The 13,539-nt window shown below is 42.7% G+C and overlaps 1 protein-coding gene across 3 annotated transcripts in view; it reads right to left on the bottom strand.

The window, feature by feature from the left end:
- atxn7l1 (ataxin 7-like 1) overlaps positions 1-13,539 on the bottom strand; it is a 49,954-nt gene that overhangs the window by 12,007 nt on the left and 24,408 nt on the right. Inside the window, exons 3-6 of one of the 3 annotated variants that reach the window (XM_070549012.1) lie at positions 10,027-10,177; positions 9,341-9,539; positions 8,753-9,192; positions 4,012-4,094 (exon numbers count right to left, since the gene is read on the bottom strand). In XM_070549012.1, the coding sequence (XP_070405113.1) occupies positions 4,012-4,094; positions 8,753-9,192; positions 9,341-9,539; positions 10,027-10,177 (873 nt within the window). Of the gene's footprint in view, positions 1-4,011; positions 4,095-8,752; positions 9,193-9,340; positions 9,540-10,026; positions 10,182-13,539 lie in introns of all 3 variants that reach the window. The other 2 variants (XM_070549014.1, XM_070549011.1) reach the window with 2 other exon arrangements.

Below are 13,539 nucleotides of genomic sequence, written 5' to 3' on the forward strand. Positions count from 1 at the left end.
TTGCTTTCATGTGGCCTAATGTGAGTCTATTTGGGATCATTGGAATGATCAGCAGCATTTCTTGATGTGACTTTATGGCAGTTGCCCAGGGCATCATCGCAAGGAGGATGGCATTCATTTACTTTTGTTTTATTTGGTATTTTTTCAGTCATTTTTGGAAATAGTGATCAATTTTGATTAATTCACAGCCTATGTTTGATTACATTTAAAATAAATGTGAACAGATGAGATCAAACAAAACAGATGAGAATTGCCCTTAAGCTGTTTAACTTGGACCAAGCATTTTAGGTCACAGATAGATGTAGCTTAGGGTCTCTGTCTATACACCTTATAAGACAATTTAGGTGATGGCATGTTGTTTTTCTGCTATTGAACTGTTTTCTAATAATGTTGTGTTAAATAAAGTGAAGGAAGGAGAGAAATAACGTTTCCCTAGCAGTTTTTAAAAATGTCCCCATGTAATCCGATTAATCGATTAATCGTGTCGAGACCCCATCCGATTAATCGATTATCCAAATAATCGTTTGTTGCAGCCCTACATCTAACTAATATAAATATAATATAATCTAACTAACTGGGTCAAACCGTGACATCTGAAAATCGTGGTAAACGTTTGTGGTCTTCTTGTTTGTGGAAATTACAGAGATTGACTCATGAGTTTGGTCCTTCATGAGAGGTGTGTGGGGTGTGACCAAACTCATTATGGGCCAACCTTCTAAACCAGCACATATATCAATGTCTGACAGCTGGAGTTCATAAATTACAGAGAAAACAAAAAACTGGTCTCCTTTGGTACCATGCTAACAAATTAAGTGAACACTTTAGAGAAAAAAAATCAGCAAAGTGAAATCCAACCGGATCATTAAAAAAAACAACTTGAAAGTTGATGATTAGAATAAGGTTGTTAGAATGAAACAGCTTAAAAATCCCAGTTTTTTTCTCCACATGGAGAGCTCACCTGTGTGATTTCTGTTCCTCAGCATCATAACCTGCAGCGCTGCCAAAGCTGCGTGAGACACCAGCTCAGTTGTTGCCAAGCTACAAACTCGGCTTTCCTGGGGATCTCTGGGGATTTCCTACCTGCCTCCGTTTTCTATAAATCCAACTTTCTAACAGTCAGTTAAAGAAGACACGATTTCTTTGGAGTAATAATCGTGTGTCTGCTTCTCTGTTATTATAAAGAAGCTAGATGCATGATAATGACATTAGGCTGCAGAGTGTGTAGACTGGCATCATTCAATTCAATTCAAAAATACTTTAATAATCCCAGAGGGAAACTGATTGTAAACCGTACCAGCAGTGATGTTTTAAACCAGCTGATGCAGCGTTGGGCTGCTCTCTTTCTCTCACTACACCTACAAGTAAATGTATAACTGGACCTGACAGTTAAAGCATATTAGCAGCTGCAAGACTGAAGGTTTCTAGAAGGACTCCAGTACTTAGAACTATCATGTAAATGAAACAGCAGGATGCTGCACTCAGCCTTCCTTTAAGCCGGGCGTACACTGTGCGACTTTTTCACTTTTTTGAGCCGATTTTCCAGTCGTGCGAGAAGCCACGACATCGGGGCGAGTTTTGCGCCGAGCGGTCGTGTAGTGTACAGGGGGTTACGAGAGGCGATTAACACCACGTGACCAGCTGCCGATCAGCAGTCGTGAGGTCGCAGGGACTTCTGGTGTGTTTAATATTTCGCTTGTCCCTCGTGAGGGTATCGCACTGTTGAAGCGGCGCTGCGAGCAGCTGCGACCCAAAAAGCATCAGAACCGCTCACGGCGCATGCGCGCGCAATCCTGCATCAACGCCGGCCGGTCGCTCGCTATTTCCCTAATAACACACGCTGTTCGTTTTTGTTTCTACACGTTTTTTTTACTCACAAAGATAGTCAAGAAAGCGTGTTTGTCGTGTTCATGTCAAATTAAACTGATCACAAAACACAGATTCACTTTCTTTATTTCGTTTTCCTCATCCAACCCCCATAAATCCCTGTGTGTCCTCCTGCAGCACTCCCGAAGGACAACAGGCAAGACAAAAAAGTCTGACGTGTTGAGTAAAAACTGCTATTTTTAGCACATTTTTAGGGCCGACGTGTTGCTACCAGACGTACAGTGTGAGCAGTCAGGTCGCATGCGAGAACTGGGTCATGCAGTGTGAGCACACGACTCATGAGATCTGCTCTGCGAGGAAGTCGTACAGTTTGAGCTGAAGCTGAACGCTGCGAGTGAAAAAGTCGCACAGTGTACGCCCGGCTTTAGAGTTGTAGAGCAGGATAGAGCTCGTGTTACCAGGACAGTTGCTGCTGGTGTTGAGATGTGGACAAGCTTGCATGCCAAACAAATAAACCTTTGCAATAGAGGAGAAATATGCTCTATGACAGTTAAAGAAGTCAGGCTTTTCAAGCTTTTATTGTTTTCAATCACTTATTGGTCTTTATTTTAGCATGTGAGCAAAAATTTTGAAAGTTTGGAGAAAAACTACCTTCCCTACATTTGTAACTGTGTCGTTCTTCTTTAACTTACAGTGATAGTTCTGTTTAGGTGAAGGAAAGTCTAAAATACAATTCAGGGGCTGATTACATCACAGTGTAACAGTGAAACAGCAGGACTGCCAAAAATCAAAGGATCCACAAAATGTGGCTCACAAATGAATCCTAATTTTCCCCAAAGTTCGAGGATGAGTCTGGTGTATCCTTACTGGCCCGTCATATGGATTCATTACGGGCCGAATGGGAGAATCTCGTTCTAGTAACCATGTCGGACGTAGCATCCTCATCGTCATCTCACTGGGAGAGGATTATGGTTTTAAATGCAAGTATATTCATATCTGGTGTTACAAAAAAAAAAAGAAGCTTAAAGCTGTTGTGTTGTTAGGCTTCCTTCATTTGCATTTTTGTTTTTAAAACATAACTTTTGTCTACATTTGTTAGGAAATTCCTCATACATGAGCTCGTATGGCAGGTATTTCTTCATGTATAGCGGCCATATTTTAAAAATACAAATCAGCTTCTAAGTGAACTTGGTCTTTAAAGTAACTAAAATACCAGAATCAATATTAGCACTTGAACTTTCTAATGTTTTGAGAAATGCTAAACTAAATTATTTTACTACTTTTGCACTGGACAGATTGCCACCACTTTTTCCAACAACGTTTAGAAACACACACACGCAAATTTAGAAAAGCTTCCAGTCCGTTCCCAAAGAGGAGCTGAGACGTGTTCATCTGTGGCACCGAGAAAGCCGTCGAACTTGATTTATTTTCACTCAAAATGCTGCCTCACACAGAATCAACACTTCCCTGCAGCTGAACTTTCCTAGTCAACAAAAAGAACGTTTCTTCTCACACAAATTGCCCTTGCTGACGACTTCTTGTAGCTTCAAACGAGAAATAAAAACACCACAGGAGCTCAATTTGATATGTGGGAAAATAAAAAATAGTCCATCGCTTAAAAAAATAAAATTCCCTCCAGTCCTCAAACAAGTCTTCATTCTGCAGATTTCTGAAGAGCCTTGTTATGATCTAGTTTATCTCTCATATTATCATTTTGGTTTCTAATTATTAAGGCATCCTTATCCAGCTTCATGTCTGAAACAGATTATGGTACAGAGGACTTTCACTCTGACCAACCCTCCCCCATCCCAACCCCTAAAAAAATGCATGAACAAACTAGCTTGATGGATCTTTAATGACTTAATAATCAGTCTGTTTGAAAAGATTAGTAAAGCTTGGTGGAGGTAATTAAAGGGCATTGAAGCTAAAAGATGATGTAGCCTCATCTAACATCTATAATTACTTCATCAAGAGAAATCTAGGCCCCTGTAATGCTCCAGCACTGCTTCCCAGCATTAACAGGAAAATTGGATGTGATCGTAGCTGTGGCTGGAGTCTCTACATGTTGATCTAGCGGGTCTCTCTTTAATATCATTACTGCCAGGACCAAACATGTCTCAGTTAGGAGGAAGGATCACAAACTCTTGTTTATCTTCTGCAGAAATGAGAGACGTGTCGTTTCGTTACCTTGCAGGTGAGAGACCGAGTGCAGGATCGCTTGGTCTCGGGGTCTGGTACCCCGCAGTGCTTGTCAGGATCAAACACCCTCCCTGTAAAACACACATTCAGCTCAAAGATCATCATTGGCTCATTTCTTCCTTCAGAAATCAGATTTGATGGGAGTGTGGGGTGCAGCATGAATACATTCATTTGCCTCTTTCAACACGATTAAACTTATTCACATAACGATTTCAGCTGCTCTGCTGTTTGAGGTTTCTCTGATGGGACTATTCTGTGTAAGATCAATGACTCCGTTTCGGGTATCAGACGCATTAACCGCACGGTCCTTCATGAGGTGACTAATCGTTTCTGACAGGACAGACTGGCAGCTTGGCAACAGGCAGCAGCAGACCGACAGCTGCGTAAACTCTTTCTGCCTTTATGAACGACCACTTAAGGGCTTCGCGTTTTTCTAACTTAGAGGACGCATTAATCTTGTATTTACTGCTTTTAGAGTTTGTTTTCTGCTTAAATCTGATCAACGTCATCAAAACCAATCAGCAATCAAAAAGCATAGACTCCAGTTATGGTCAGTTTTATATTAAACTATTAAATTTGGTCAAATGTTCTCAGAAAACAAAGCAGATGACATGAATTGCTGAATTTTATAGAATTCAGATCACAAATGTTTAAACCACAGCTGTGTTTTATGGTTAAGCTTTTTTAAACACACCTGCAGCTCAGTATTCATCTAAAATGGAACACAGTTAAAAAATTATTTTTGGCCACAATTTAATCTACCAGACCAGTTATGAGAATTAATTAGAATTCTTGATTACTTCCTTTATTGGATAAATATTTGATTAATTCATCTATATCTCCCGCCTCGATTACTGCAATAATCTTCTAACTGGACTTCCAGGCTGTACTGTGAGACCTCTTCAAATGGTCCAGAACTCAGTGGCGCGTCTGGTCTTCAATCAGCCAAAAAGAGCACACGTCACCCCTCTGTTCATTGAGCTCCACTGGCTACCGCTAGCTGCACGCATCAAATTCAAATTGCTAACACTAGCATACAAAGTCCGAGACAGTACGGCTCCCATCTACCTGAATCCTCTTGCAAAGGCTTACGTCTCGGCCCGGCCGCTCCGGTCATCACAGGATCGTCGGCTAGCAGTGCCTACACCACGCTCAATCCAGACTCTTCTCATGCATCGTTCCACAAATGTGGAATGACCTTCCAAGCACTCCCAGAACAGGGGCTTCCTTTTCAATTTTCAAGAAACTCCTGAAGACCCTGCTCTTCAGAGAGCATCTTCTTAACTAGCACCCTCCCTGCACCCGTCCCCCCTCTCTACTGTCCACTCCTTGTTCCCTCCTCTCCATGATTGATGTCAATGTTGTTGTTGTTATTGTTGTTGTTAACCTCGAGGGCAACATGCCGATCATCACTTGTAAGTCGCTTTGGACAAAAGCGTCTGCTAAATACATAAACATAAACATCTATATACATAAAAGGCTCACTCGTCTAAAAGAATTATAGATATTGAGATATATTTAAAACATGGTTGAAGTGGTGGAAAGACAAAGAAAATGGAATACCCCAAGGTTCTACGTTTGGAACATTTTTTTTTAATGTGAATGACCTGCCAAAAAAAGTCCCAGCAACACACCTGGATTATGTTTTCACTGGATGCAATAGAATAATGTTATTATATGTTTTAAAGAAGCCATTAAAATTATTCATTTTGTTGATTTGTTTTCAATATTCATTTTTTGAAAGTTTCACTCAGTAAGTGATGCTGAAAAACATTTTCAGTTAATTAATGTAATTTCTGTAACACTTTTTTTTAATCAGCGCTTTATGGAATATAGACCTATACTAGACAGATACTGCCTTAAAAACAGACAATAGAAGCTTTATTCCTCTGCACAAACTAGCGTCCAACTTACAACCTCTAGTCAGCAGGGTGTCTAGGACCGTCGCTGTGAGAAAGGCTGTAATCTAATCCCGGCCTTTCCTGTAATCCTTGTAATCTTTCTGTGCTTGCTCTAATGGACAACAGGTCCAATCCAGGCAGCAACAAAACACGTGTTGAGACGTAAACAAACAGTTCACCAGCAGGAGGCTGCTGGAAAGCCAGACGAGCAGAGAGAATGATGGGAAACTAAACAACCGAGACACAAAAAAAGATGAGATCAAAAAAAAAAAAAAAAAAAAGCAACAAAAAAAAAAATTCCAAAACGTTCTTGTAAATTACAGACTGTAAATACACACACCGCCCTCCATTAGCTGTAATACTTGACTATTACCACTTTATTTCTGGGGGTGGGGATATTATCTATGTTTAGGTGCATCGCCATGCCGACAAAAATAAATCTCAATCACTTTTAATATGTTTAAAATTAATTATGTTAATGGTAATTAATGATGTAGAGGGATGTAAAAGGCAGAAGTTTTCAGGGGCAGAAATTGCTTGATGTGATGGTTAGGAATGTAGAAAATATCAATACACTAAAATATTGTGGTATTTGGTCTTATGATACTGAATCAGCCTTTCTCATGCAGGATTTGCTCTTATTCTGTTCTTCTGCTACTGATGCTTTTTACACCCAACACCTGTTCTTTTGTCTTCCATTTGTGGACTTTTCCATGATAGATGTACCTTCTCAGTTGATAGGTGTACCTTCTCAGTGGCCTAGTGGTATGCGTGTCCACCCTGGGACTGGGAGATCAGGGTTCAAATCTGGTCAGGTCGTACAAATGCCTTTAGAAATGGGACCCAATGCCTCCATGCTTGACAGTCTGCTTTAAGGGGTTGGATAGGGGGGTAAACCACCACATAAATCCTGAGCGCAGCCATTGCTGCAACTCACTTGCTGACCATGGGGATGGCTGAATGCTGTAACCAGTGTACACAGACATATTTATTTGTAAAAAAGTAGAAATGCTTTCTGAACAGTTTAACCAGCTGGATGAAGATGTTCTTCTTCACCAATTGGATTATGAAGCAGCTCCTCTGCTGCAGAAGGAACAAGAGAAACTTCTCTACCTCCTGCTGCCTGACATGCAACTCCATCTATCCATCCATCTATTCACCTCTGTTTATGCAGGGGCAGGTTGCAGGGTCAGCAGCCTAAGCAGGGAGGCCCAGACTTCCCTCTCCCAAGCTACTTGGGCCAGCTCCACCGGGGAAATCCCAAGGCATTCCATAGCCAACTGAGAAACATAGTCCCTCCAGCGTGTCCTGGGTCTTCCTTTAGGTCTCCTCTCGGTTGGACGTGCCTGAAAAACCTCACCAGGGAGGCATGAACCACCTCAACTGGCTCCTCCCAATGTAGAGGAGCAGCGGGTCTACTCCGAGCCCCTCCTGGATGACCGAGCTTCTCACCCTATCTCTAAGGGAGGGCCCAGCCACCCTGCAGAGAAAACTCGTTCTGGCCGCTTCTATCCGCAATCACATTCATTCGGTCACTACCCAAAGCTCGTGACCATAGGTGATGGGGTGTAACGGTTCACGGGGGAGTGTGAACTGTTTTGGTTTATTTTTTTGTTAAATAATGAATTTTTATTTGTGTGATTTAAGTGCAGCAGATAAAGGTTCCTATGCAAGTTTCCGTACGAACGCAGCTTTGAGTGACGCATGATGGCAGCACGTGCCCGATCTCTGTTTAAAAAATGTAATCTGCAACTTTTGATCAATGTCTTTCAGAGCAGATCAAACCAGCTGGCTGTCGCTGCTCCTGTGGAGCCTGTAGAGATGCTGAACGAAGCGTTGCTCTGCCCCTCCCTCCCTCCTCTCACACTGTGCAGCAGCAAATATGGAAACAAACATGTCTGCTGAACTTCCCCCCTGGGACAACTGATGTAAAGTTTTCATTCTACAATAAAAACTACGGCACAGAGGAAGCTCGTTATTTAATATGAGTTTTAAAGAAGAAACTGGGCGGTGTGAGGTGAGTTTTTAAGGCTCGCTGCAGAAATAAAAACACGGAGCATCAACAGTCAAACACAACACTTGTCTGTAAGAGCGTGAAACTCATAGCTGCACAAATAACCTGCGAATAATCAAAGACATGCTAGATCAGCAGCTTGTGATGACACCTGGTTCAGCTCACTATAGGAGCCGCTTTAGATGTCAACTAAATAAATATAATAATGATAGACCGAAAATGTACCAAAACGAGTTGTTCAAAACACTGAACTGAACCAAATACAAATTTAGCGTACCGTTACACCCCTAATAGGTGGGGGTAGGAACGTAGATGACCGGTAAATGAAGAGCTTTGCGTTCCAGCTCAGCTCTCTCTTCACCACGACAGATCGGTAAATCGACCGCGTCGCTGCAGATGCAGCACCAATCCGCCTATTGATCTTGTGATCCATCTTTCCCTCACTCTTGAATGCGACCCTTCAACTCTCCAACCTAAAACAGTAATTCTCTAATGCATGCCATGACGACGATTACCCGGCACATTCCACCCATTATCCCACTGTTGCTGTGGACACAGAACAAAGTTTACACACACCTGCTGTACTACAGGTTCAACGCATGTGAAAAAAGGTGCCATTTAAAATTTCTTGTCTCAAGATCAGAAAAAAATCCAGTCATTAGGCCTTGAAAGGGTTTGAAAGTATTATGTTATTAAAAAAAACACAAGTTTTTTTTCTTGAAGAAAAATATGAATAAAACTAAAATAAATAAATAAAATAAAATTATAACTGGTTCGGTTGTTTAGACAAAAAATAAAGACACTAATGTCTCACCTGAGAGTCTCTTGTGCGACCTGGCTGGAGAAGCTTTAGCTCCGTTCTGCTGCTTCTTCTCCATTGGCGACAGCGATGCCAATGCTGCCAGAGTAACAGGTCGGTGAGAGGGTGAAGGCGATGCAGAGGACTTCCTGTCCAGCAGGGAGGGAGACGGCGTTGATGACGCCCGCCTGTCCAGTGGGGAGCGCGCCGGACTGGGCCGCCTATCCAGAGAGGATGGGGACGTGATGGAGCGCGGTGTGGGCGGGCCGCTGCTACAGCGACCGTTGGCGAGTTTCTCGCCTGAGCGCTGGGAGGCGAGGGGGTTGTAGGAAGAGGATTTGATTGGGGAAAGGGTGGATGAAGAGGACGAGGAGGGGGTGAGGCGCACGTGAGAAGCTGAGTCTGTTCGGCTGAGACAGGGCATCTTCTCCAGACTTACAACTGGCAGTGATACGCTGGAAAGGAGGAGAGTAAAACAAGCATTTAAACACAGCAAATTCATTCTTCAGAGGCAACTTGACATCTAATCAGAGTCCGACTCTTTCTAAAGTTCCTCTGGAGGTGTAAGTACAAACATATTAAAAAAGTGAAGTGTGCACACACCAGGTCTTGTTCCGTGCCCCCTTTGGTGGGTACACAGCGAGCGGTGCCTTGCTGAAGCGGGAGTGAGGGTAATCTTTGGGAACCCTGAATGGCGGCGTGGCTCCGGGGCTGGGAGCCACAGCAGGGGCAACTGCAGGTGCTTTGGCCTTCATGGGAACCAAGGGGCCCCTGGAGGGGATCGGGGAGCTGTGTCGCTTTTCTGAAACAGGTCAAGACAAAAAAACATATTCTGTAGGTAATTTCAGGTAAAAATATCTGTACAAAGGAAACCCTTATAATCACACAATGGAAGCGGACATTCTTTTGGGTGCACAAAATTGGTAACATTCAATGCCTTTTTGACCTACTCGTATTTATTCGTTTCCAGATGGCTGTTATAACAGAAAAGAAAGAAGCTGTGCCTCAACGTCTGTGTCCAAATCAATTTCTTGCACTTTTCTCTAATTAGCAACAAGCTCGGCTCTGTCTGAAGCTAAGTGTCCTCGCGGGATGAACTCCACCGTACTGCTGTTACGTGAAGTTCAATCAAGCATTTTGTCGAACACCTTTTTGACCCAGATCGGATCCGTAGGTGAAAACTGCTGAGACACAGCGGGGAATTGCAGAGCAGAGTAAATCACAAGGCTGTCACGGAGGAGGAGGAGGTGGGGGGAGAAACTGAAGAGAGGAGAGGAGCTTACACTTACGGTTTTTGCTATGCATGTCTTTGTGGGAGAAGGAGGGTGGGTAGGGGGGTGGGGTGTGTGGTCCAGGCCTGTCTCTCTCTCTGTCTCTCTCTCTCTCACTCTCTCTCTCTCTCTTTGTGTGTGTCTGTCTCACAGGGAAACTATACCCCAGCTACCTGAATGAAAACAGAGGGGTGAACACGTCGTAAACAGGTGTGAAACACACGGAACACACACTAAAATCCGGCTTTGCTGAGAGAAGATGTACTGTGAGCTGTTCTGCTTCTCGAATTGTGTGAAAGAGTTGTTCATTTTTAATGAGACTGGCCCAATAAGCAGACCTAACTTCCTGTCGGCCAATCAGAGATGAGAAGTGCAGGAAGTGGCAAAAAAATAAAAATAAAAAATAACTGTGATATGTGCCCCCAAATAGAGAAGATCAGTTAGCATTAATAGCTAAACGTTGAAGTTACGACAAGCACGCTGCAAGTTCCTGAGTATATTTTACTTTGAATTAATATTTCTGACTTTGAAATAGAAATATTGCCTATACTGCACACAGAAACCCATTTATCAGCAGGGAAACTACACAACTAAACTGTACATACCGTAAATCCTCTAATACAGGCCCGGGTCTGTATTTGACTCAAGCTCATCAAGCTCCAGGCCTTTATTGGAAGGAGGGCCAGAATTAGAGGCAGGCCTCAATTTATATTTGAGCAAAATGAACTAATGGTTCGCTGGAGTTTTCGACAATTAAAATTACGCCCACATTTTCAAAGTTAAACACATTTCTTTTAACAACGGTAGTTTCTGCTTCAGCCCTCTCCCCCCTCCTCCTGCACAGCGGCCGCAAACTCACTGATGTGCCTGCAGCCTCTCGGAGTTCCTGCTGCTCTAAACATTAAAATAATTATTTCATTTTCTGTTCCTCACTTCTGATTACCTTCAATGGTGTCTGTTTGTTGCAACCACCAGGTACAAAAACTAACTTGTTTTTATTTGACTATTTTCCTGTCCTGCCTGTTTATTATCTTCCTGCATCTCCTCTCAATCCTAAAGAAAAACTGCAACCTGGGTTCATATATATTCACCTCATAAGTTACCTTTGAACTGCAGTTCTAAAAGATCTACCGACCACAAAAACAGCGGAGTGTGCGCTGCTCACCGGCCGCATCAGTTAGGTGCGTACCCGGAGGACAAAACAGGTGAAGTGCCTCGCTCCACAGCAGCGAAAAGCATCAGGCACAAATAAAAGACAGAAAACATAAAAGGAAATGAGCCGACATGAACGATCGCGTGTTAAATTAGTTTTTGAGGTGGCGACACCTGATTTGATAATGTTACTGTGGCCGTGCTCAGGACGCAGATGTCTGGAGCGCGTCAACAATCAGAGCTTTGCATGCACACGCTGGTTAAGGTTAGGATGGGGGTGAGGGGAAGGTTAAATTGCAAGAGGGCTGTCACAATTTGGTTAAATGTCCGTTTTACGGCGGGTGTCAGTACCAATGCTCTGACACAGCGCGTTGCCTCCCGACGCGCAGGAGCTTGTCACCTGCTGACAGCAGGCTGCTGTTTTTTCCGAGGACTGCATCTTGCCGGTCATTATCACGTGACAGCGACTAGTCGATGACAGGCATGAAAAGTCACTATAGAGCGGTGAAGTCGACTAGTGACTAGTTCATACAACCCCTGCTACTGCTCCCCAGTGTTCTGCAGCATAATCAGCACGTTCTCTTTGAACTTGATATCAAATTTTCGCCTCCTCTTCGTCTCCGCACGGTTAAAGTTACCCTCGCGTTTTATCACTGGCAAATCAAAAGTGAGACGGATGACACAACCCCCCCCCCCCCCCCCCCCCCCCGTGGTACTTGCTTGTTACCACATTCCACCCGGCCACAATAAAAAAACGGCCATTATTCACCTCCGCCGACTCCGACACCGGCCAAAATATGATACCCGGTCGTAAATTGAATACAGCCCAATATAAGAGGATTTAGTTATAAATGGATCATTTCATCAACCAACTTTTCCATTAATGCAAAAAAGTAATTTTTAGCGTAAACTTTGATTATTTTTATTAGCATCACCTTCAAAGAGGATACAGTTAAGGGTTACAGTTACTTTATTTTGTGATTTAAACTTCAACTAGTTTAAATCCTGAAGCAAAAATATATTTTAATCCTAATAGAATAATGCTGTAAAAAATCTAAATTGGCCATTAATTCGGTCAAAAATGTAAATTGTTTAAAATAAGTAATATTTGAGTTCTGTCTTGGCTCTTTGGGCAAAAACATACCAAAGCTGCTGCAGCATGACTTCTTCTTTCCACCAGACGTGAAAACGATGTGTAACGCAATGGCAGCGTTTTACTCATGAGCTCCCGCCCAACCGGGAGTAAAAGTGTGCCACGCCGCTGGCCCAGCAAAGTCACAAAATCACGGGAGAACCGCAACACCACATGTGATTTCAGAAGTCCACACAAAAACAAGAAGGGAGAAAGACAGCTGTGTGTATCCAAAAAAGTCTGGTTTATTTACTGATCGGTTTACATCTGCTACGAGGATTTAGCAGAAAATTTAGGGATGGACAATATATCGGCATCAATATCGGTATCGGCCGATATTAGTCATTTTTTAACATATCGGTATCAGTTTGATAAACAAAACCGGGTAGATATTAACAATGGATATTTTTTCCATCTCGTCTCCATTTGTTTGCCTGTTTCAGAGGGTGAGGGAGGTGATGTGTAATTGTTTAGTCATGTGAACAGTGAATAAAATCATCTCAGAACCGTAAATGTATGTATTGTGTGTGCATAATAATGTAAATTCGGCTTTAATAATTTTCATTCTTTACAAAATCTGCTGATTTTAGAAGCATTAATGTCAGTTTATCGGTATCGGCAAATATCGCTTATCGGCCATAACAGTGATCTTAATATCGGAAATTGGCCCAAAAATGCCATATCGGTGCATCACTAAGAAAATTACATACGTTTACCTGCATGTGACTTTTATTTTAAAAGTTTCTTTACACCATACCAGTTTTTTTATGGGAGCTGTCCAAAGTGCTGCTCCGGCAGGATCAATTAAAACCGAATAAAGGCAAAAACAATGAGGATAAAAAACTACTGAACAGTAATAACAGATGAAAACAATTAGAACAATAAGAAACACATTAAAACAATAAAACAATAAAAGTGGGTCTTTAATTACAAAACCGCCAAAGAGGGAGCCTGCCAAACTGTAACGGGAAGCGAGTTTCACAGCTTGGGAGCAGCATTGACAAAAGCTTGTTCACCCCTAGATTTGTATCACATCTGGGGAGTGCAGAGCAGCAGGAGATCAGCTGACCTCAACGTGCGCATAGGCACATAAGGGGTGAGCAGGTCAGACAGATAAGGAGGTGCCAGGTCATGAAGCGCTTTAAAAACAAAAGTCAATAACCTAAATTGTAAATGGAAGGTGATGGAGCCAATGGAGACATGCCAGGACCAGGGTGATATGGTTACGTCGGTTCGTGTTAGTCAGG

Source organism: Nothobranchius furzeri, chromosome 1 (genome assembly GCF_043380555.1).
Source record: "Nothobranchius furzeri strain GRZ-AD chromosome 1, NfurGRZ-RIMD1, whole genome shotgun sequence".
Lineage (NCBI taxonomy): Eukaryota > Metazoa > Chordata > Actinopteri > Cyprinodontiformes > Nothobranchiidae > Nothobranchius > Nothobranchius furzeri.